We start from the raw sequence: 25,128 nt of genomic DNA on the forward strand, positions 1-25,128 counted from the left end.
GTCTGTAAATCAAATGAAACGGATTTATATATCGTATTTTATAGAGAATGATAAACAAGGATTATTTATTTATTTCATTCCATAAAGATTAAGATTAACAAAGTCACATGGTACAAGGCTAAATTCATTCCAACTACTTATTTAATTGAAATATGCTTGTAACGGAACGACTCTAGTCACTGACGTTACTAATCTAATGTTGCCATATAGATCATATTTCCATAAAATTAAGAATAATTAGCAAATTAATAAATCTTATAATTACGCGTATTTAAAAATATTTATTTATAATATTATTTGAAATAAAATATTAAATTCTTTGTCTTATATTTTGCATAATAATTTTACCATTGTTTACTATTCTATTTTTAAATTCACTATTCGGGGTACTTCATGATAATTTAAAGGGGATCCCTATTATAATTTCCCTGTTTTACCAAACAAACAATGTCCATGAATGGATTCCTTTCATGTCAAATTATTTTTGCTGTACCTACAAATAATTTATAAAGCTTCTTGAAAATATGGTGTAAATTTGATTATTTTGTACAATACTTGTGTTCCATTTTGATTTCATCCCTTGTGCATATTACTGGGTGCGGCGGACGGAAAAATGTCGTCTAGTTCCGTAGAGGAAATACCTGAACAGACTGTAATTATTTACTTTATATTATTAGCTTTGTTGTGTATTTTTCTATTTCGTAGTTCAATAATCCATTAATCTGTTGAATATATATGCATTTAATTTGACTGTCGGCTTAATTGTCTGTTTATTGTTTACTAAATTGCGTCATAATTTTATTATTTAGTCTTGATAAAGTCTAGTAAACATACATAGATGTTTTTCTGATTTAAAATATATATGGTGATGAACCGTATATAAATACTTCATTTTATTCGATATGTATTTAACATTTTAAATATTGAATATATGTGTTATTTGATATATTTATTTACTTATTTATCATAAAAATAACTTTATTGTAATTATTACTTTAGTTGCATTGTGAATTTTATTGCCTATATATATTTATTTTACGTGGCAGGTGGAGGTTAGAAAGGTTTTTGTAGTATATTATTTGTAACAATTTCTTAAAAAAGGGTATTATGTTTGATTAATTAAATGTATATTTATTATATAATTTGCTATTAGGAAAGATTTAATAATTCACATACTCATTAATTATTAAAATATAACTTTATGTGTATTTGATGGTTGGGGATTTCATTACCTATATTTATTTTCATTATTTACCTACCCTCATTATTGTGTATTATATATTTTTATTAATATATATTCTAGTATTTCTTATGAAATAATGCCTTTTACTAAATAAATTTATTATTATAAACTACTGGAATGCTAACACTTCTGTCTTAAGGAGGTGGGCATTGACAGCCACAACACAGTATTATTACTATACGAGTGTGCTGTAGAATGGTGCAAAGTGTTATTTCATTGTAGTGTCATTTCCCTCTTAAAAGTAGCTGCGACTTTCAAACTGTGACTTAGTATTTCAGCTGTACCAAATTTATAATATATTAAATCATTAATAACCATATTAACTTAAATGTAGCAATTATTAAATGTAAAATTAGTAACTGCACATGGTAAGATAGCTGTTATTGTTACACTACCCTACTTTGTAAAATATTATTTTTGAGTTCCTATAAAAGGAATATTGAGTAATAATATTTCTTTGTTAATTTTTACTATATCTTACCATTTTGTATGATAATTATAATTCAAAATATCTTTTACTTTACTTTAAATGCCTACCACAAATTTTTAACAGTGTTTTCATCAATGTCATACATTGAGAGACACTTTTTCTTTTTTTTTTGGTAGCTGGGTATCTGCTGTCAGTACTGGTACTATAAGCAGGTGAGTTGTTGGTAGTAGGCGTGGGAGGATCTCTATCCTTTGACAAGGTCCCCATGTTTCAGCTAGCTGGAAATCTTTCATCTAGCTCAAGGATTTGATCTTTTTAATCTTTTTGCTGGGTTGTTGGCTAGAAACTTCTGAGCTAATTTGTTTGGGTGAATAGCAAGGCAGGCCTTATATTTGATGCTTGTATTCCCAATTTCTTCCCTGATTGTGGCGATATTGGCAAAGTGGTGAACCTCAGCGTTGGTGGTGAACAATGGAGAGAACTTTTAAGATGCACTTTAGGATGCAATTGATGTCAAATCTTTGGAGAATTACGATATTCTAGTGACAGGCACTTCCCCATATTTGAGTGCAACCTTGTAGATAAAAAGTTTATTCTCCAGAGATGATCTCCTGCCAAGTAGGAAATCCAGACTTTGAATTTTATATTTGTTTCATCTCGTTTTGCCTTTATGTGTGATTGAGAGATACTGAATGTCAATATGCCTGAAATATATTGAAATTAACTTTGGAAAAGTTTGCTCCAAGTTGGTTAGTCACTGTGGAGCAAGATGACCAGTACCCTCCATCAAATGACTTATACATGAGCATCATTATGTGTGTAAATAATGAGTAGTTTGATTTATTTGTATGGTTAATTTATCTGAGGGTACTTATGAAATTATGATAAATATTAAATAGTTTTTCTTCGAATCTCAACCAATTTAATCTTTTATTCATAACTATCTGTGTCCACGGTTTCACACGCGTGTAATTTACAGCCTATATGTTATTCTGATGTATAAGCTATATTACTGTAAAGTTTCATTAAAATCTGTTCATTAGTTTTTGTGTGAAAGATAAACAAACAACCATCCATACTTACAAACTTTCGCGTTTATAATATTATTAAGATGACATGATTTATGTTTAAATTAAATTAAATTTGTAAGAATGCAGTGCAATTGCAAATAATTTTTAAGTAAAATATTTTAATTTGTATATTTATATGTTCCAGGACCTTTTCACACAAGATGGTGTACTTCTCAAAGCCTGCCTGGGTCGACCAGTTAATGAACTCAACTCAATCGGAATGTTGTGCATTGTACAAAATCCAGATGCAAGTAAAAGTATTGAGTGGCGACCCAATGACCTGATAACTATAGATTCCACCCAAGATCAAGATTGGGCGCTTGTTAATACCATTAGTAAGTTTTTTTATTTCTCTTTTCGCCTACCATTATCCTTATAGCCGATATATTATAGCCTTATGTAGCCTATAATCAGATTTATTGATATTTATTATGTAACCCGCGTCAAATTTCAATAAAAAGTATAGCCTATATGTTATTCTAATACTGTAAAGTTTCATCAAAATCCTTTCAGTAGTTTTTGCGTGAAAGAGTAACAAACATCCATACTTACAAACTTTTGCGTTTATAATATTATATATTAATATTTTATATATGGCCCTAATATTTTAGTGCCAGTTGGTAGTTTGTACTCACATATTTCGACTTAAAAATGTTACTGGTTGAGTAACTAAATAAAAGTAAATCAGTCCCTACAAACGGCACTCAGGGAGAGGGTAGTTTAAAAAGAGAATAAACTTAGATTTGACAACAGTCAACCAGTCACCATCAGTCACCAGTCACCTTCAGTCACCAGTCACCATCAGTCACCAGTCACCATCAGTCACCAGTCACCATCAGTCTCCAGTCACCATCAGTCTCCAGTCACCATCAGTCATCAGTCACCATCAGACACCAGTCACCATCAGTGCAAGACGATAACATACTGCGCCGACCGAACTCAGTCGAATTGAGAACATTTTTTATAGTCGGTTGGAAATAGGTTTAATCTTGTGCCTACATTTGTAATATTTCTGCCAACACTTGAGAACTTTACATTAGTTTACCTCTCCAGATAACATAGATTTAAGTTAAGTGTACAGTCAGCCTATGTCCCGACTCCGCGTCAAATGTACGCGTTACTAATAAGCCATGTAGCACACTACCAAATAAACTTACTATTAATATTGAAATAACATTTTTTACAATTTTTATCTGTCTGTCGGTCTGTTTGTTCCGGCTAATCTCTGAAACGGCTGGACCAATTATGATGGATTTTTTTTTGACAGGTAGCTAAAGTAATAAGGAGTAACTTAGGCTACCTTTATTTTAGAAAAATAAATGAAAGAAAAATAAGTTAAATTCCACGCGGACGAAGTCGCGTGTACAGCTAGTGTTCAATAAATAGAACAATTATTTCACCGGTATACTCACTACCTATATACTACAACAAACAATATATTAAGTAGCCATACCTCATCACATCATACATAACCCCACAGTGGTGAGGCGATAACCACTTCGCTACGAACTGCTATAATATGAGTAAATTAGTTAAGTCACAAATTGGGGAGAAGGAGGATCACCGAAAAAAAAAGATATACATATTATATCATCTTTTTCGGTCATTCTCCGAAACAAATAAAAACAGATTTGACGCCCGATAGGAATCAGTGGAAGAGGATAACATACTACCCCGACTGAACTCAGTCGTATTGAGAACCTTTTTTAAAGTCAGTCAGTCAATTTTAATCTGTAATCTACATTCACAGGGCGTCGTCAACGGACCCTGAGTGATAATTTAACAGCGGACTACGCAACGGCTCGAGCACGCATCATCAAAATACCACTAAAGGAACTCCAAAGCTTTCGTATCACTCACAAAAACCAACAGATGAATTTCTCCTGTAAACTCGGTGTGTGGCAGTCGACGTTCTACTTCCAACACGGCAATGCGGAAATATTCGTAGCATATCTGAAGAATCACGTGAAGACAGCGAGATCGAGCCGTGACAAAAATACCTATATGGTTGTGGAGTCGACAGAAGAAACACGAGCACTGAATCGCTCGTTCACAGAGTTGGATTTATTTACAGAGAACACTACCGATGTAGTGTGGAATATAGTGAGTAATCTGAAGGAGAGACCGTACGAAACTACAATGGAGGCATTTTCGAAACTCACAAATATTGGTAAGTTTTGCTACGTTGTTTACTGAGTTCCCTATATTTCAGCAGTGTTTCAACAGCCTTGATCACGGGTAGGTGGTAAATAAAATCTTTTATGGGGTGACAAATATGTCTGATTTCTCTAGGTTCTCACATCTTCATTTGTTGCTACTATTGAAACAAGCTGGATATTCATTCTGATCGTTTTTTGCGAACGCGTTTTTTGTTTTTGTGTAATTAATCACTGGATTCCAGGCATTAGAGAGCCTATATAGCCTATACATTATAGCCGTTTTCCCGATTGAAATTTTTATGTTTATATATTTCAATGGCCTCCCTGACCATTCTTTCAAAAACAAATTCAAAATATCTTTATTCATGTAGGTCTATTACAGACTCTTATGATATGTCACATCTACCTTCAGTTCGGAATGATTTCGAGATGAGAAGAACTGACAGCTGAGTTTCTAGCTCGTATTCTTTTCAAATAAATGTTGTACATGTTTACAATGATACAGATTAATTTTTTTATTTAAATTTGGAAGAATAGAGTGTTCACCAGCATATGTTATTGTAAAAGCAAATAGTCTAATCAGTGTTCGTAACCCAAACAGACCATATAATTGGGATATAATGGCGTTCTGATGTACCTTTCGGTTGGTGTAGTTCCAACGGATTTTTCCTAATTGTATGTATAAATAATAACTGCGTCAAATTTAAAACGGTATATAAGTTTTGCCACTTGACTATAATGTGTTTTAGTTAAGGCATTTTATATTCCGGACAAACTGACGGTACACTCAAGCTAACTGTCGCTTATATATACATCACAGGATAGCACCAAGGCCATCACGTAATCATGACGCCCGTGATACTATTCGTGCATTGTCATTTCGGTGAACTAAGATTTCATAATATAATAATATCTGTGGGCAATTCACATATCAGCTAGTTCCAAGCTAAGCATAGTCAATAGGTTGTATTACGGGTAATAGACAACTTATAAATGCATAGACATTGCTTTGGATGTCCACATTACTGTATTGTAATGTGTGTAAATTGTTGTTTTTTTTATGTCATTATTGTTGTGTCAATATTTTGTTCTAATATTCTTGATTCATTCTGTTTAAATTTAATACAGCCTAATTTAAAATTGTACAGTATACTACGGCAATGAGGCGAATGGCAAACGCGATGTTTCCGAAGATGTAGCAGACCTGCTTACGAAGAGTATGGTCGCGGCTGAAGAAGCCCACTCAGTCACCAAGAGTGATGAGTACGAGGTCATCAGCGTTAAGCCCACGCTGCCACCGAGGCCTTGTATTCCTAGGTGAGTGTGCTTGTCTGATCATGCAAGAAACAAATTCTTTTTAGAGCTTAGCAGAGCTTGCGCCTCGCCTGATGGTAAGTGATTACCACCGCCCATGAGAATTATAACGTCAGGGGAATTGTAAGTGTATTGCCCGGCCTTTTAAGATGGAAGGTTTTCTTGAATGTTTCAATATCCTATCGGTTTGGAAATACCATTGCTGGAAGGTGATTCCACAATGTGGTTCTCTTGAATAACGCTTACTTATATCAATTTTTTAGTACCTATAACACAAGCTCTGCTTAACTGTGTAAATTAATATTATAATTTACAGGCCAAGGCTTGCATGCACGAAAATGTTTGATACAAATAGAAATAATCTTTATTCAAATAAACTCAATACAAACACTTTTGAATAATTATATTTTTTATTCTATCACTGATTCATCACAAGAAGAATGAGCAAGAAACTTGTGTGTTGCTCTTTTGAATAGATTTTTTATACTAATAATTACACAATAACAAGTAATAAAAAATGTAATAGTATAAGAAATAAGTGATAAAAAAATAATTTATTTTCTTTATGATTCAACCTAAATAAACCAAAACTTTTAATGAAGCTGGGGCTGATGGATATTAATTTAAATTTATTACATTATAGAAGCACACCATTGTCTACGGAGAAGTGGGAGGGGTTGCAGGACCCACTGGGTCGCGTCGCTGAGGTAGAGGGAGTGAAGCAACTCATATTTAGAGGGGTAAGTCATATTTCTATACTATCCTCCGATCGATCCTCCGTCCAATTCAAACGGGGATCGAAATTACAACGGCTTGAGTTGAGGTTCGAATCCCTGGCGGTGTCTCAGTGTATCCATTAGACAGTTGGCCTTCAGCCGCTCTATAAGCCTTTCCGCGGGTTTGGAGTGCCATTTCCACTCGCGTGCTATGGTTTGGTGAAGGTATAAAGGTCAGCTGCGGCCAACATCACTAGAATGTTTGAAAAAAAAATGTTTGTTATTACGGCGCCTGATTTTATAACGGCGTCTCGACATTTCAGGGTAGAACACATTCTAGCAGAACCTAAACATTAGCCCAGCAGTAGATTGATAATAAACCTACTATCATCATCTTGTATAATACGTTATGATGATGATAAAATGTAATGTAATGTAAATATTTTGTGATATAGCATATTCTATAAGAACCTAAACTTCTTCTTTAAGAGAGACAGGTGCATAACAGTAGGTTGATAGAAAATCTACTAACCTCATTTAGTACAGTATATGATGTTAATAGTGATGATGAAATTTACAAATATCTCAGGGTATATCACATTCTATAAGAACTTAAGCGTCTTCTTTTATTAGGGGAGAGATGTGTCCAGCAATAGGTACAGTAAACCTACTATCCTCATCTAGTAAAGTAGGTTATGGTGATGATGATTAGTGATGATGAGATTTAATTGCAAATATTTCAGGGTGTAGCACATTCCATAAGAAAGCATGTGTGGAAATATATTCTAGACTATTACCCATGGCACATGACTCATGCTGAGGTGAAAGCTCTTCAGAAGAAGAAAACAGACGAGTATTACTGCATGAAGCTGCAATGGAGGACCATGACGGAAGGTCAAGAGAACAGATTCACCGAGTACAGAGACAGGAAGAGTCTGGTGGAAAAGGATGTGAATCGTACGGATAGAACGCACCCGTACTTCGCTGGTGATAATAATGAGAATCTGGTGACTCTCCAGGATATACTGATGACTTACGTCATGTACAACTTTGATTTGGGCTACGTACAAGGAATGAGCGATATATTGGCACCTTTATTGTTGCTTTTGGACAATGAAGTAGACAGTTTCTGGTGCTTCGTTGGATTCATGGAGAAGATTGTAAGTTACTGTGAAAACTCTTATATATATAAAATTCTCGTGTCACAATGTTAGTTACCATACTCCTTTGAAATGGCTTGACCGATTTTTATTAAATTTTATATGCATATTTAGTAGGTCTGAGTAAATAAATAGAAACCGATTACTATTATTTATTTTTATGTATTTATTTATAATTATTTATTGACGCTTTCGAAAAATAGACCTATTTTTCATAACCCTAAGCATTGTCCATCCTTAACATTTTTGTTTAATTTTTTAATACATTTTTCTGTGGCATTAAAAAATACAACCCTAAATTTTCACCCTTCTATCACCAACCCCTATTTTTTAACAGCGATTTTAATTTATATGGCAAAACAACGTTTGTTGGGTCAGCTAGTATACTCTATATTTTTAATTGTTACTTATTTCTTTCAATTTAAGGTTCTATTTACAATATGAATATATTTTATCGAATTAGGTGTTAGGCGGAACTGCATTTCACTACTTATTAGATTTATATTATTTTTTTAATTCCACTACCTTTAGTATATGTACACTGAATATTATTATTACTACTGAAATTGTACATATTACGGTAATATACCGTTTAAATAATATGTACAATCAGGGATGTTATGTTTATGAAATTTCGGATACGGATAGGTTTAGGATATTGGAATGATTATTATACCGGATGTGGATACGGATGTAGATATGGCATTATTTCGGAACATCCGTTAGTTTCGAATAACTTCGGTTACGGATATTAATTTTTTAAGGAATTTCAAAAGTAAAATACATATAGCCAATAAAATGGTTACATGACGTTTACAATTAGGTTCCGCCCCTATCCGATATTATCTGAAACTTTTATTTCAGATTCGGTTACGGTTCTGAATATTCTTTTTATATCGGATATCCGATAGTTTCGGTTGGAGTTGGAGCTCCATTACCGATCTGCTCCGATTTCCGGTATCTAGGTTCTCTCCTCCAAAGCAATGGTGAATTAGACAGAACCATAAAGCATAGAATTAACCCAGAATGGATGAAGTGGCGGCAGGTTACGGCAACGACGTGTGACTCGCGTATTCCCCTTAAGCTTAAGGGGAAAATTTACAAGACCATGATCCGGCCTGCTGTCTTGTATGGATCAGAGTGCTGGCCCGTAAAGGCGACGGATGAAAGACGACTGCATGCAACTGAAATGAGAATGTTGAGGTGGATGTGTGGTGTGACAAGAATGGATAAGATAAAGAATGAATACATTAGAGGAAGTATGAAAGAGGCACCGGTGTCAGAGAGGTTGAAGAGTAATCGTCTATCATGGTATGGACATGTAATGCGTAGGAATGAGGATAATATTTTAAGAAAGGTGTTACATATGAATGTGGATGGTTATAAGGGCAGAGGAAGGCTGAAAAAGAGATGGATGGACTGTGTGAAAGATGATATGGTAAGAAAGGAAGTAAATAACGAGATGACTGCGAACAGGGATGAATGGAAGCGAAAAACATATTACGCCGAACACAAATAAATGGGATAAGGAAAAAGCAGATGATGATGATTCGATAGTTTCGGTTACGCTTATGGAGCTCCCTAATATACGTACAATGCATATTGCCTTTGTGTACAGGCGACAAACTTCGACCTGGACCAAGCGGGCATGAAACTCCAGCTGCTCCAGCTGCAACAGCTGCTGATGTTCGCGTGTCCGGACCTCGCGCAGCATCTCGCCTCGAAGGATTCGGGCAACATGTACTTCTGCTTCAGGTGGCTCCTCGTCTGGTTCAAGCGGGAGTTCTCACACCCGGATATTATGAGGTAAGAAATCATACGTGGCAATAATCTTCGGGATAACCAAAGTACGCAATATCCACTAACCTTTAAGCATCGTCCCTGGTCTGCACCTTCTGGACTGCACACTGTTCCGAGAATACATTGATTGATGGTAAATTTGTCCTTTTGTTGATAAATATTTTTTAAACGGCCGAACCAAAAAACGTCCTTTCCATCGAACCGACCTGTATTACCATCCCGCTCTCAAGCGTGTGGCGCTGCAGTCGCAATCGAGTTGTACAGAATACGAATGTACAATCTCACCGAGTCCGTTTTCGAATTCGTAAGTGATGCTTACAGAATAGCAGGTAAGAGCTACGCCTGGGTACTCAGTGGTCGAGATTCGACTTAATTCTGATTTCTGGCTGTGTGCGTGTCAAACACATGGAAGAGTGTGAAATATTATATTAATTTTATGTAGTTTTATTACCTTTACAGAACAGAGATTAATTGCGAAGCGGTTTTTATGTTGATTGTCGCATGCCTAATCCTTGTTAATATAAATCTAATTAAAACAATATTTATTTAAAAGAGCAACACACAAGTTTCTCGCTCATTCTTCTTGTGATGAGCCTGCATTCCGAATGAGCGGTAGAACAAAAAATGTGACTATTCAAAAGTGCTTATATTAAGTTTATTTCTATTTCTATTTCTTTGTGCGTTCTTCATTACAAACTTTGACTGTTTTTTACTTTGACAAATCGGTTGGTACGAGTACTAGTTGCTTAGTAGTGAAAGTGGCTCTTTCATAATTAATATACCTTTGGCTTTTAACTTATACTTAAAATGTACCGTATATAATGTACACACAGTCCGGCCGCTTAGAGTTTGCGTTTCAGACAGGTCGGGATGGAATGGGCGATGTAACTTTGAACTGACGTACAATTTACGGCAAAATATTAAATACATATCTTTTTATTAACGAATGATAACATTAAAAATTTAATAATGATTCCAACTTACAATAAACGTATTAATTTTGGACTAAAATTGTTTGACTATTGACTACTTAACAATATAAAGACAATAGTTTTTAAAGTCAGACCACAACAATAGGCGCTGTTTCAAGGTTATTTGGTCACATGACTACAAAAACAAACAGTTGATTGGTCGATCTCAACCTGTCAGAAACGTAAAACTATAAGCGGCCGGGCGCCCGGACCTTAAGTAATAATAACAATATCTCAGGACAGCGCGATCTAGTCTCAACATAAGCAGAGCTTGTGTTATCGGTGTTCTGCCACCTGATATGAATACATTTTTTTGTAATTAAATACAAAATATACATAGAAAACACCCAGACCGATTCAAATAATCATACTCATGAATACAAATGTTTGTACCGTGCGAAGAATCGAACCCGTGACCATCGGATAGTAAAGCGGTATGCTAAACCACTAGGTCACCGGGGCTGTCTTTACAATTGCCTGTAACTAATGAATGTGTTTTGTTGGCAGGCTATGGGAAGTACTATGGACGGGGTTGCCATGTTCTAACTTTCATCTATTTATTTGTGTCGCTATACTCGATGCAGAGAAGGAGGTACTCATAAGCAAAGACTACGGTTTCACGGAAATTTTAAAGGTAAGTCATTAATTTCATAACATTAGTCATTTTTACTGACTAAAATACAGCTGCAGCATTTTTACTGCTACAGTAACTTTGGAATATTAGTAATTTGTTATGATGAAAGGGACTGAATTATTGTATAGAGGCTACAACAGGGAGTTTTTCAAGAAGGGTATATTAACCTTAATATACCCTTCTTCTTGTTAAGAGTCGGTAAAGCGCACGCGACACTCTTGGTGTCTCAGGCGTCCGTCCATACACAACGGTAACCATTTACCATCACATTTTTTTATACTACGATGGTGGCAAATAAGGTTCATAGTATATGATAAAAAACGTTCATTTTGTTTGTTCTCTTTAACAAAACAGTATACGCATAAAATTGTATCATAATATTATTTTCGGCCAAAATAATTGACAGTACTATTATTTTCTAATTCATTCCAATCCTGCAGACGAAGCTTGGGAAAAAGTTAGTATATTGTAAAATGTATATAATGACTATTATTTTCTAATTCATTCCAATCCTGCAGACGAAGCTTGGGAAAAAGTTAGTAGTAGTAAAATGTTTTTATGTACATTATAATAATTTCAGCATGTGAACGACCTGTCGATGCGCTTAGATGTAGACAAAGTGCTGAGCTCAGCAGAAGGGATATACCACCAGATCATATCTGCACCTCACCTCACCGACCAGATCAGAGTGATCATCGGTCTAACCCCACTGGGAACTTCGGTCCACTCGGACGATGGCGATTCAACCCGCACGGAAGGCGATTCGACACAAGCTAACGGTACGAATGACACCAACGGTTCAAGTGGAACGGACATGGAGGAAGTTATGTATCAGAGAGGATTAGATATGAATTTCTAAGCACGGTGATTACCATTTTACATAATTGTCTGTCCGTTTGTAGTTTCCATACTAATCTGGCTTGTTTTAATAGTTGTATTTCAATGTACATATATTTGTTATCCTATTTTTTAATGGATGATGCACCCGATTGTGCTAAAGGTTAACGGCAGGGACTTCAAGGATTCCAAGGTTGATCAGTGGAGTATGATATGATGAGCATGAGGTCAGGTCCGTTAGCCCATCTTCGCAATTGTCAAGTTAACATGATGGTTTTCAGGGGGAGCGATTGATAATAAAATGGTCCACCCGTTTTCGGTGGCGGTGCACCAGTGGGGAATGTTACGATGAACATAAGGTCAGGTCAGTTGGCCCATTGTAATGATCACTTGGTTTCCAGGGGGAACCGCGTGGAGGTCTATCGGACATGGTACATTGCTAGCAATGGAGTTATTAGTCAATATAACTGATCCGCTACATCCTTCAAGATGATAATCACAATGTTACTGTCTGGGGGGAATGGAGATTGTTGGTAATGTGGATTTACCACTATGGGTTAACTGACCTGACCTCATGCCACTTGTGTCCCGCCAGCATAAACCGTTAGCGCAAGCGGGTGCACCATTCCATTGTCATGCATTATAAAAAAATACCGTCAGTGTAGCTAGAATTCCCACATTTTGCTGCATATATTTGAATCCAAATATACAAAACCTATTGCCGTCCCTCGGATTTGTGTTTGTTATCTGTATTTCCATCACCTGAGAATTAATCAGAAATACAAATTGATACACAAAGGTTTTTGGTCACGGCAAGATTCCAACTAAATCGACATAGTAAATATGCATATCATTTAATTTGCACGCACGTTTGTTTTTTTAATTTTTGTGTAATATGTTGCTTCATAGTAAAGGAATTAAAGTGTAACTTGTAAATATTAACAAATACATACATATCAGACATTTTTAAATCAAAGGACAAAGGATTAACTGTTACAGTTATGAAGTAACTAATTGCATGAAACCTGTGAATTTAACTAATATATTAGTATACGCACAGTATTGATTGCTGTATTGTGTGCATAGAAAACTGCCACTAGCTGCTTTTTCACGCGCGAATTGGCTTTTAGCAGGAAACAATGTGTATGTAAATGTAGACTAAAAGAACGAAAACACCGCACGCGTCGACAGTGTGCGAATTCCCGCGTACTTCAATCATGCGTACTTTAGCGCCATTTTAAATAATTATCCTTGCAAAATGGCGGACAGATGTCTATGGGTTAATATGGGCATAATTATAGAGTTATTGATAATTTATAAATTTTAAAAGTGTCTCTGGAAAGTATGAACTTTGAAAAAAAATCCTCGGTGGCAGTTTAGCACACTACCTTGCTTCCGATGGTCGTGGGTTCGATTTTTCGCACGGTACAAACATTTGTATTCATGAGTATGATGTTTGGTTTACAAAAAAAATATCTGTGTATTTGTATCAGTTATCTAGTACCTATGACACAAGCTTTAGCTAGCTTACGTTGGGTCTAGATGGCGCTGTGTGAAAAAAAAATTAAGAGCATGTGTTATGGCCGGTAAATAAAATCCCAGGGTTACTTCACTGGTTTAATTTCTTGATAGTTACAACTTGCTGACCGTACTGAACTACTGAACTGAATATATAATACTGTACTGCGTAGGAATATACTGAACTGGTACTGGAATAATTTTTCATATTATTATTGGGTCGTCCGCTGGTCCTAACTGGACCGCTGGGTACGGGCCCCGAGCTTGCGCTCCTTGCCCGGGCATTCTGCTGGGGTGAACCACCCCAGCGTCGTTCTTTTACCGGCCGACCTGCCGGCCGGCCGGAGGGCGGCTGCTTCTCAGCAGCCGCCTGTGGGCGTTGTGTGGCAGGAATCATTATGTCGCTCGCCGAGCCGGCTTAACGCCGCCACGTCACGTAAATGACGTGATCACTCGGTGGAGAGTAGGTCGCGCGGGAGCGCGCGAGTGGCGTCCGGTGGGCGCGCGTGGAGAGGGGCGAGGTCGCGCAGGTGCGCTTCGCGCCCGCTGTCCGCGCGCGAGAACATCGCGCGCGTCAACCGGACGACGAACTGCTCCACCGATGGGACCTTGAGGTCTCGGGCGATCACGTCATTACGGACGTACCGTCCGGCATTTGTGCACAGACGGAGGGCGGCGTTCTGTTGGACCTGCAGTCTCCGCCGCTGTGAGGCCGAGCACAGTGCGTACCATGCGGGGGCGGCATATGTGAGCCGCGAACGAATGTAGGTCTTATAAATGCCTACCTTCGTCCGCAGCTGCAGCCTGGATTGCAAGACCGGTCGCAGCATAGCGCGCGCAGCCTTGGCTTGGGTAACGGCCCGGTCTACCTGCGGCGTCATACGCAGCGACCGGTCGATTTCCACCCCTAGGTAACGCACTGTGCGTTCCCACTGGATGGGCTGGCCTCTCAAAACGAGGGGCGGCGGATATTTGCCCCCGGGGCGGGTAAGCAGCGCCACCGTTTTACCCACGTTAACGGTGGTACGCCACTTATCCAGCCACTCGGGGAGCAGGTCCAACAGCCGCTGCATTTTGCGAGCGGCTGCGTAGGCTCGGCGAGACGACGTGAGGAAGGCACTGTCGTCGGCAAATAGAGCGAGGACGACATCCCTCTCTCCCTCTCGGAGCTCATCCCTCAAGGTGGGGATGTCGTCTGTGTACGTCGCGTAGAGCGCTGGCGAGATGCAGCTGCCCTGCGGGACTCCGGCGGCGATTGGGCGTGTGGTAGAGTCACAGTTCTCGACCGAAACGTAAAAGCTCCGGCCCGAGAGGAAAGCGTCCACTACTCGCACGTATGCTGACGGCGTGTTGGTGTCGAGCAATTTCGACACCAAACCGTCGTGCCACACACGGTCGAACGCCTTCTCTATATCGAGAAATACGCCGACCGTGTAGTGGCCGCGGTTGTGCTCGACAGCCATGTGGTGGAGCACGCGCGTCAGCTGCAAAGTCGTCGAGTGTCCGCCTCTGAAACCGAACTGTTCGTCGCGAGGCGACAGGGTCGGTTTCAAGCGGCGGAGCAGAAGGCGCTCGAACGACTTTGCTACGTGCGAGAGCAGAGTGATGGGCCGGTAGCTTGCCGGCAGACGTTTGTCCTTGCCGGCTTTCGGGAGGACTATGACTCTACCCAACTTCCAGCTGTTGGGGAAGTGGCCGGTCCGGAGTATGCCGTTGTAGAGCCTCACTAGACATACTAGGGCTCTACGGGGCAGCTGTGCGAGCGCTGCGGTGCTGATCCCGTCCGCTCCGGGCGCTTTGCGCTTCGGCAGGCGGCTGACGAGCCGCCTTACCTCGCCGGGCGAAACGAAGCTCACCTCGTTTACGTCCGGCGACGGAGCGGTACGGAACTCGCATACGCGACGTACGACTCGCTCGTGGTGCTCGACGACAGTGCGTGGTGCGTCGGCGGCGACGGGATTGGCCGTAAATTGCCCCTCCAGGTGCTGTGCCAGGATTTCTGCCCGGTCCTGAGCTGCGTAACAACGTCTGCCCGTCTCGTCCAGCAACGGGCAGACGGGGGTCGTGCGTTGGTGAGCTGTCGGTTGAGTGCGTGCAGGGTGGTGGCGTGTTCGTCCGCCCGGGAGATGACGGCCTCCCAGGAGGAGCCACGCCAGTCCCGCATCCCTTCCGACAGCTCCGCAGCCAGGCAGTTGAGCTCACGCTTGACCCGCGGGCAGCGGGTGCGAGCCCATAGGCGGCGGAGATCTCTCTTTCGCGCCAGTTTTTCGCGCAGATGGTATGGCAGCTCCTCTCGACGGCGAGAAGCCACGTTTACGGTGGTAGTGGCCGCCTCAGTGGCGGAGCGAATTCGCTCCGTCATGAAGACGGAGGCGGCCTCTATGCCCTCGGGCGTTGATAGGTCGCCGTCGAGGTGCAAGTGCTCCAGTTCTGCGCGAAAAACGCGCCAATCCATCCGCCGCCTCGACGGTCTCGTCGATGTGGTGGTGGTGGAGAGGTCAAGCGTGGCTAGGACAGGGAGGTGCTGCGTATCGAGGTCGTACAGCACCTCCAATGTCACCGGGCAGGGCACAGCCTGTACCAGGGCTATATCCAGAACGTCTGGGTTGTGTCTCGGGTTCGTGGGTACGTGGGTGGGGTGTGCAGGGCCCAACACCTCGTACCCGTGGATTTGGGAATCCTGGAGGAGCCTTCGACCTACCCGCGAAACAAGACGGGAACCCCAAGCCGTGTGTTTCGCGTTGAGGTCGCCCATTAGCAGGGTAGGGCTCCTCCCATCCAGTACGTTCCGGATATCGGAGGGGCAAAATTCAGGCACCGGGGGGCGATACGCTGCCAGGACCTTCAGTTCCGCGCCGTCGACATTGATGCGCACGCCTATGGTGCGCATGACGCGGAACTCGGGGCGCTCTAATTCCACGTGTACTACGTCGCGGCGGACTAGTACCGCTGTGCCGCGGTACCCCTTGCCCGCCGGTGACCTTTCGTCGCGTCTGTACACGTGGTAATTAGGCACCCTCAACGTCTCCTTTTCTGTCAGCTTCGTTTCACCCAGGAGTATAATGTGTACGTCCTGGGTGTGAGCTAGGAGACGGAGGTCCTGGATCTTGTCTCTCACTCCCCGGGGGTTCCAATACACGATGCGTAGCTCCCTACTGGCCATTCGTGTATTGGTTTATTTTGGCCAATCCTTTTGTCGCCGCCGACTTTATGTCCACGCCGGCTGCGAGCGCGAGCAGCAGCTCCGTCAACAGGCTAATAAGCATATCTAATGCACTGTTGACGGGCGCTTGTGTGTTGGGCGCGGGCGCAGGCACTCTACGTGCCGGTCGCGTCACAGAGGGTGCGGGGGGCGCATTTCGCGCGTCCACCGCTCGCGAATCGGCGGCTACTGTCGGCACTGTTTGTGCCGGTAGCGCCGCCTGACGGCGGCGCGGTGCAGCTCGCGGGCCCCTTGTTTGTACCGTGGGTGCGGGTGGGGCGGGAGGCGCTTTGTCCGCCTCTGGGATGCGGTGGGAAGGGACCGGCGTCGATGCCAAGACAGGCTCATCCCCGGTCCTCTTCTTACCACGCCTACGGCGGCGACGCTTCTTGGTGCCGGCTCCGACGCCGCGTTGCGTCGGTTCGTTTGCCGGCGCCATTAGGTTGGCGTCTGTGGCTTCCTCGACCGTAATAACGGGAGGGGGGGCCTGGGCGACAAATGTGCGCGGTTTCGCGGAGGGCTTGCCGCGCCGCTGTTGCGCCCTAGGCACAATTGTATTCGTCTGTGGGAGAGGGGGGCGGGGTTTGATACCCCTCTGCCTGGCCTCTCTTTTGTAGACCGCACACTTGCGGTCATTGGCAGTGTGCGGCTTGGCACAGTTGGCGCAGGTCGGTTTGTGGTCCCGCGGGCGGTCGCAGTCCGCTGCCAGGTGGTCACCCGCGCAGCGGACGCATTTGAGTGGACGGTGGCAATTTGTCGAGGCGTGCCCGAACGCCTGGCATCGGTGGCATTGCGCGAGCACCGATGCCGGCTTCCACGCCTCGATGACCACACCTCGCATGCAGAGGAGCTCTGTGACGGCATATAGCCGAGCGAGCTCCTCTTTCGCCATGGGGTCCAGCTGTGCGTGGAATATGCATCCGGGTCGGCCGCGGCGCGCCGGAATGCCGCGCACCAAACGCACGCCGAACCCCCTGTGCTCCAGGGCCTCCACTATGCTATCAATTGGGGTGTCCGCTGGGAGGCCCCTTATGGCTACCTTGGTCGGTAGCTCCGAGGCCAAGCTGTAGTAGTACCAGCTTATGGTGGGGTCCCTCTCGCTAGCCTCCACCAGGTACTTTTGTATAGCACGGAATACCGCATCCGACTTAGGGAGAAATCGGAATCCCGTGCTGAAGGGGCGGGCGTTGGGTGCCTCGCCCAGGACTCTCGCCAGATTCGCAAAGTGGCGGGTCCAGTTCGGCAACCTCTCAGCCACTATAGGCGGATATTTAGCCGCCGCAGTGGCTGGCCCTTCGCTTCCCGAGAGTTGGGGGGGGGCTGGCACGACCGGTGCTGCCGCCGGTGTGGCGGTTGAGGACGACGGTCCTGCTGCTATCGCCGCAAACGACGAAGGAGTCCTCGTCCTTGGTGAGGGGACGGGCGGCGGGACTGACTCCATTGTCGGGTCACTGGCAATGCCCGCGTATGACGTTACGTCAAAGTCACCCCGGTTCAATGTGAACGAGCGGGGTGAGGCGCGGGGCGAGGCGCGGGGTGTGGGGACAGGGGACTGCGGTGACGAGTGGGCGTCGCCGTAGTAGCACCCGTCTGTCTCTTCTTCCCCGCTTCCAGATGAGGGAGAAGATGAGCGCGGGGGCAGCAGCGGCGATCGCCGCATTGCACCTGTCTGGGGGAGGGGCTGGTTGCTCCTGTCCACCAGACGGAACTGGGGCCTCGGAGGCGACCTCTCTAGGTCGATGTCGAACGGGGGGGACTCCTCCATGTCCCTCCTCTTGTCACCTCGAGCCGGCGACGACGGCGACGGCGGCGTGCGCCTTTTCGAGGGGCCAGGTTGTGCTCCCGTTACCCCCCCGCCTTGTTCCCGGTCGGCGGCATCATTGCCGCTTCCCGCGAGGGCAGGGGGGGTACCTTTGGTTCCCGGGCGAGCGTGGAATGTCCCCAACTCGGTGGTGGGGACGAGCTTGGTCGGGTCCGTGAGGTCCCGACGCACTACTGTGCGTGGGTTACCCCTATCGGGGGGTTTCCTAGGGGCTTTTCCCCGTTGGGACATGCTCTTGGGTCTGCTCCTGCGTTGGGGACACGACACGACCTGAAAAATCCAGGCCGCGCCCTAACCAATCTAACGCAGGTGCACTTGTCCTCCCCGTGAGGCGACACCTGCGGGATTGGAGAGGGTTGTGTGGGGGTTGGAACCCCACTGCGAACCTTCTAAGAAGAAGGTGGGTTGTGGCCCTGAAGGGCAGCAGTCACTTTGGTGACAATCGCAGTTGGATTGCAGCGACGAATTTGCACCAACAAATTCGGTCTACAATCCTAGCGCGTTCTCTCACTAAACAAAGTACACTTTGTGTAGTTGGATTACGCACTGTATCGCTCTCGACAATTTGCGCAAGTGGGCACCAGTTGCGGGGCTCACTCTGGAGACTCGACGGCGAACCGGAGTCTCACAGAGGATCACACGACCAACGGTAGACTCAACAAGCAACAAACTGGAAAGCGACAATTTTTCATACAAATTTCGTTGGTTACGTATTCCGGAGGCAATACCTTATCGCGAGCTCCGTGTTTTTAGCTCGATTCTAAAGTTAATTTTCATTATGACTTTTGGAGTTTTTCGATGTTATTACCTCTGTAACACGTTTTCCCCCTTATAATTCTTATTTACATGTGAACTTTGCATAATTCCCTATCTAAAAGTACACATACATAATCATCACAATAGTATTTCTTATAAATACAAGGTAAATTATCTCTAACTTACACCGATTTTCACATTTAACAATAGTGAAATACTACAACTATAACAGGAACATTACTTATATCTAGTTCGTTATAGTTATTTTAATCATATAGCTTATATTTACATAACTAAATACGGTTTACATACATTATTGCTCGTTTTTTCATATATCATACTGTTTGTATCATTTTCATTATTTTAAACTTATCTATATGATATTACGCGTTGTATTTTAATTTTACATTATTATTGATCTTATTCTACGTTATTTCACGCTGTCCTCTACAACTTATCTATATGATATTATGCGTTGTATTTTAATTTTACATTATTATTGATCTTATTCTACGTTATTTCACGCTGTCCTCTACAGCATGTGAAATAATATATGAATCACTTATACATCACTTAATTTCGTGATTATTTATTGTAATTTATATTTATATTTTCAGGCTACACTCGAATATAATGGAATAGAAATCACCATAATAACACAAACCTTGTGGACGCTGCTTGCCTAGTGGCGCCATCTGTACATAACTTGAACACATAGACTGGACGCGAAGTGATAGATTTATATTTTTATATATAACGCACTTTAAGATGTCGATTGTATCCTATTTGAATATGGATGCCTATTTAAAATATACAACTTTACATGTTTATAATAGGGGTTGTCATCTTCCAATCAAATGTATAATATTTTATTATAGTGTAGGTTGGCAACCCTACAACATTGACCCGCCGATATTGTTTGCATAGATTCATTTTATTCTATATATATGACAAAGTAATAATGAATAATATACTAATAATTGTTTGTTACATGTAATGTGTAACTGGACACTTTTTGTCACTTGAGTTTGTTTATAGACATTCTATAACATGTATATTGTTTTATCGTTTGGCAGCTTTGTAATTACCTCAAACAGCAAAAAATCATATATTTTATGCCTCTAAAAATTATACAATGTGTAATAATAGAATAAATGCAATTCTTTAAGCACCCTAAAATACGATTTTTTATGATGGCAAGAAATTAATCTTTGAAACTTTGAATAGTACAAATTTAAAAATTGACTCGGTTTTCGGCAATTTGTTGCATGTTGAAGAAAGTGGTACCTTATGGAAAGTCATACTTTTTGCATTTTCCTAAGCTATTCTTCCTTTTGTATTGATCGATTTTATAATTGTTTAATCGATTTTGTACTTTACACTGATATAAATATGTCGCTTATTTCGATAATTTCATTCATTTCTCTAAGGGACAGGTATAACTATTCGTTCAGGTGAGAAATCAACTTGCCATTAAAAGCAATAAAAAAAGACATTGGTGCTGTTTGAATTCGTATAGGATTTAATCGACTGAACAGTGATAACAAAATCGATATTTTTAATATGACATGTCAATTTTACATGTAAAGTGATTTACTTTTAATTTATCTATGGTTTGTGATTTATTTCTAGCATATCAATATATTAATTCAAAAGATGTATTAAATTATAATTTAAAAGCACGAATGAGGCGGTTTTGTTTTAAATAATGCGATAGAATTAATGTATATTGTTTACATATGTTTGAAGCGAAAAGAACTTTGACAATTGGTTGGTTTTTCGTTTTGTGTATTGATTCAACTCGTTCAGAAATATATGCATTATGGTTGTATTGGCGTTCATCCAGATTAAAAGTTTTATGTGTAGTATTAGGTTATATCTTTTTATAGTGTGGATTCAACCGTAACTGACGGTTATTATCTGTCAATAAGTTAAAAAGGACGTCGTGCTCGTGAAAACATATAAAATAAGGAAATTTATAACATCAACAGCATGCAGACATGGCTGTATGGGCCCAGTTCCCTTTCCTTTAAAGGATAAACAGAAAAAAAGAACGGCGACTATTATTCTTTAAAGAAGTTCAGTGAAATTTATATGGTCTGTATTTTCATATTTAGTACTGTAATTAAATCTTCAGTACATTTCTCAGTCTCGTCTGAAACAGTTGGTTTCACGTGCATTTGACATAACTTACCGTTATTATATCCCATTTAACTCATAGTTTTGTATCGAATTATTAAAATAGTAATGTGTTTTTAAAATACCTCTAATATAACCATATTATTGTCTTCTTTTTGTTATAATTACTTTTGAAATGTATAACTAAATGCAATATTGCCTGTAAAAGTGCATTTAAAATAAGAAAAAGATTCTACAATAACATCTGTTTATAAGTATATATTTTTATTTTGAACTTATTAAATATATAACTACATTGTTATGCACAAAAACTTGCCAATTTGTTAACTTACCACTAAAAGATGTCAACATCATGCCAACTACTTCAAACACATTTGAATTGCTTTATTTTAGTGACTTATTATATTGAATTTATTGTCTTTACAAATAATATCTAATTTAAATGATGTTCAACATTTTAATTCACTAAAGTAACTAGTTTTCTATAAGTTTAATAAAATTTTAAGTGTTATTTTTGCACATAAACTAGTTTATTGTGATTTTAAAGCCTCACGTGGTTTTATATCGTGCCTATACATTATTGTTGTATAATTTCTTTCAATTGTATTAAAATTCTTTGTACCTGTATAGAATTTTTATTCCATAACCACATAAAATGTTAGGAAAACTTGATGAACGTCTGTCTATTTTGCATCGCAGTTGGATATTAGACACCAAAAATTTAAGGTCAAATTAAATTATTGTAAACAATGACAATTTTTTTGTGCAATTGTCATTTTTAGTTTTATGATTCTGCTTGTCTAAATATATATAACTAAAGGTGACTGACATAGTGATCTATCAACGCACAGCCCTAACCACTGGACGGATCGGGCTGAAATTTGCCATGCAGGTAGATGTTATTACGTAGGCATCCGCTAAGAAAGGATATTGATTAATTCTACGCCCAAGGAGATAAAATGAAAGTTTATATGAAACTTGGTCAATGTTTAATCGATCGGGACGAGACTTTGCTTGCATAAAGCTTCTATGACGTAGTCATCCCCTAAGAAAGGAGTTTGATAAAATTCTACCCTAAAGGGATAAATTAACGCGAGCAAAAGCTAGTTCTATAATAAAGTTATTCAGCATTTGTAAAAGGATTGTATACCAGTTGATGGGACAGATAAAACATATATTTTTAAATACAGAATGTATAAATATGGCATCTGAGTCAAAGATTGAGTGGTATCATTACAGTAAATCCCTTGTGTTGTTCATTTACATATATAGGCGATGGTTACCACATATCATCATATTGGCAGTTTTCCATTACAGTTGCATATATTATTATTATATAAAAAACTACAATGTGATAGTCAAAAATACTGTCATTAAATTAATAATTCTAATATATTTAAATTTTCAAATAAATTATAATGAGATCAATAAAATAGTAGTTGTAAATATTATAACTATAGGTTTAGAACATTCATTGATATTTGCGAATGGGACTTCAAATGTACATTCAGTCCGTACCGCGTCTGATATGACTTGTCACACATGTGACAGTGGAAGTTCTTCACTCCAGTATGTGTCAGTGAGTGTCGTTGCAACTCCGATTTGGAGAAGAATCGTTTACCACAACTATCACAACTGTATTTCTTCTCTTTCAAATGATTCTTCCTTATATGAGAGCTTCTTGAACTAGACGATATGAATGTCGCATTGCATACCTCACACTTATGGTCTCTTGTTCTCTTGTGATTCCATAGTATGTGGGAATGGAGTCCTCCAGGTACTTTGAACTTCTTTGGGCAGAATTTACAGCTGTAAGGACGATCATTGCTGTGTGTTAACATATGAATTCTGATATAGCCAGCTGGATATGATTTACCACATTGATCACATTGACGTAGCAGTTTCTCTGACCTACTTTTGTCTTTCCCATCAATGTTGGGCTGACAACAATGAGAATTTAGTTGGTCTATGGTGTAGAAGCCATCCCAACAGTTCTCACATAGATACGGCCTCAAGTGTAGTTTTCTGTGTAATACAAGTGAACGAAAATCATTAAACTTCTCATTGCAGTACTCACAGTCCCTACCAACAGAAGACTTGACAGGATGACTGGTTGTACAGTGTTCACTGAGTGATTTCACAGAATGGAATTCTGATTTGCACTCAACGCAGAACAAAGGTTGCACATCAGTTTCCGAGTTTATTATTTTGATTCTATTCAATGATTTCCTTTTCTCATATCTCTTGATTTTGTAGTTTTGTCTGTTGTCGTCAGATTCAAAAGAATAGTCATACTGGTCGCTGGAATCAATTAAGTTTGTGTTATCAGCTAATGTTTTAGCATTTCTGTGTATTAGTATATTAAATGAATATGTTATAGTTAGTTGATGGACACAGCTTATGCATATATATTCTGGGTAGAAATCATCTTCAGGTGAAATCTGAAATTAATATAAAATTTAATGAGTTACATTTATTTTTGTATAAGTACTAGCTATTTTTATAGATGATGATGATGATATGCATGTACTACTACATGTATAATGAAAGAATGTAAACTCATCATGACAAATTAATTACTAGTTATTTAGTAATTTAATATCCAGATCATTTTGATAGTTATCAGAAGCATATTTAAACCAATACCCTAAAATTCTTAAAATAATGGCCAATATGCAGACATAGCAGTTAGCTTTTCTCTTAAGAATACTCATAGATACTGTCCCTGGGTAGACTACAATTTACATGTATTTTTTGGTCATTACCACATACGATAGGTAAAGGAAATTGAGTATATGTAGCAGTCTATACTTATTTATCGTTATTAAAAATACTCAAAATCCCAAAACAGATTCTATAAAACTTCTAAAATATAGAACAAATTTTCAACTATTCAACTGTGGACTGTAGTTGGACCTACATATCTTCATCTGCCATGTATGACAAACCGACATTACAGATGCGTGAAAGAATTTACTGAAGACCAACTTCTGCCTGAGGGACAGAAATTTAGCGTAATGATGCCTTAATAATACCTTGTAATTATAGAATGTTTTTAAGATATCCGAAAGCAGCACGTTGTCTCCTGCTACAGAAACAGAGGTGTGTATATGACGCTTTTCTTTACTAGTCCCCAAACATGTACGACAACATTCTTTGTAATTCATATTTGTTGTTTTTCTGTATATATATAATATAAACTATTTAAAAATAAAAATAGGAAATTGATTACAAGTTTACAAAAAACAGTATAAGCAACAAAATGTCATATATGATATGTGTCATGTAAAATTGACAATCTGCACAGAGCGATAATGTCTGATTAGGGTCCTTCCTCGTGGCGACCCTCTTTGCCCC

At 40.3% G+C, this 25,128-nt stretch overlaps 2 protein-coding genes across 3 annotated transcripts; one reads left to right on the plus strand and one right to left on the minus strand.

The window, feature by feature from the left end:
* The first annotated feature begins 448 nt into the window (after nucleotides 1-448).
* On the plus strand, nucleotides 449-21,863 carry LOC131849441 (TBC1 domain family member 15). Of its 2 annotated transcripts, none has more exons than XM_059199519.1 (10): nucleotides 449-652; nucleotides 2,889-3,078; nucleotides 4,494-4,913; nucleotides 6,051-6,219; nucleotides 6,860-6,956; nucleotides 7,676-8,092; nucleotides 9,711-9,898; nucleotides 11,371-11,497; nucleotides 12,078-12,276; nucleotides 20,250-21,863. In XM_059199519.1, the coding sequence occupies exons 1-10, from the start codon at nucleotides 614-616 to the stop codon at nucleotides 20,264-20,266; spliced, it is 1,863 nt and encodes a 620-aa protein (XP_059055502.1). In that variant the 5' UTR covers nucleotides 449-613; the 3' UTR covers nucleotides 20,267-21,863. The 2 variants fall into 2 exon arrangements, with proteins under 2 accessions (XP_059055502.1, XP_059055501.1); XM_059199518.1 differs by having other exon boundaries at nucleotides 12,078-12,361; nucleotides 20,250-20,341.
* A 1,165-nt stretch (nucleotides 21,864-23,028) lies between these two features.
* Nucleotides 23,029-25,000, minus strand: LOC131849483 (zinc finger protein 268-like). Its single transcript, XM_059199563.1, has 2 exons — nucleotides 24,807-25,000; nucleotides 23,029-24,212 (listed from the first exon to the last, which is right to left on the minus strand). Exons 1-2 carry the CDS (start codon nucleotides 24,936-24,938, stop codon nucleotides 23,226-23,228), a joined length of 1,119 nt encoding a protein of 372 aa, XP_059055546.1. The 5' UTR covers nucleotides 24,939-25,000; the 3' UTR covers nucleotides 23,029-23,225.
* Nucleotides 25,001-25,128: the final 128 nt, after the last annotated feature.

This window comes from Achroia grisella, unplaced genomic scaffold (genome assembly GCF_030625045.1).
Source record: "Achroia grisella isolate CSIRO2021 unplaced genomic scaffold, CSIRO_AGI_Agris_v1 utg642, whole genome shotgun sequence".
Classification (NCBI taxonomy): domain Eukaryota; kingdom Metazoa; phylum Arthropoda; class Insecta; order Lepidoptera; family Pyralidae; genus Achroia; species Achroia grisella.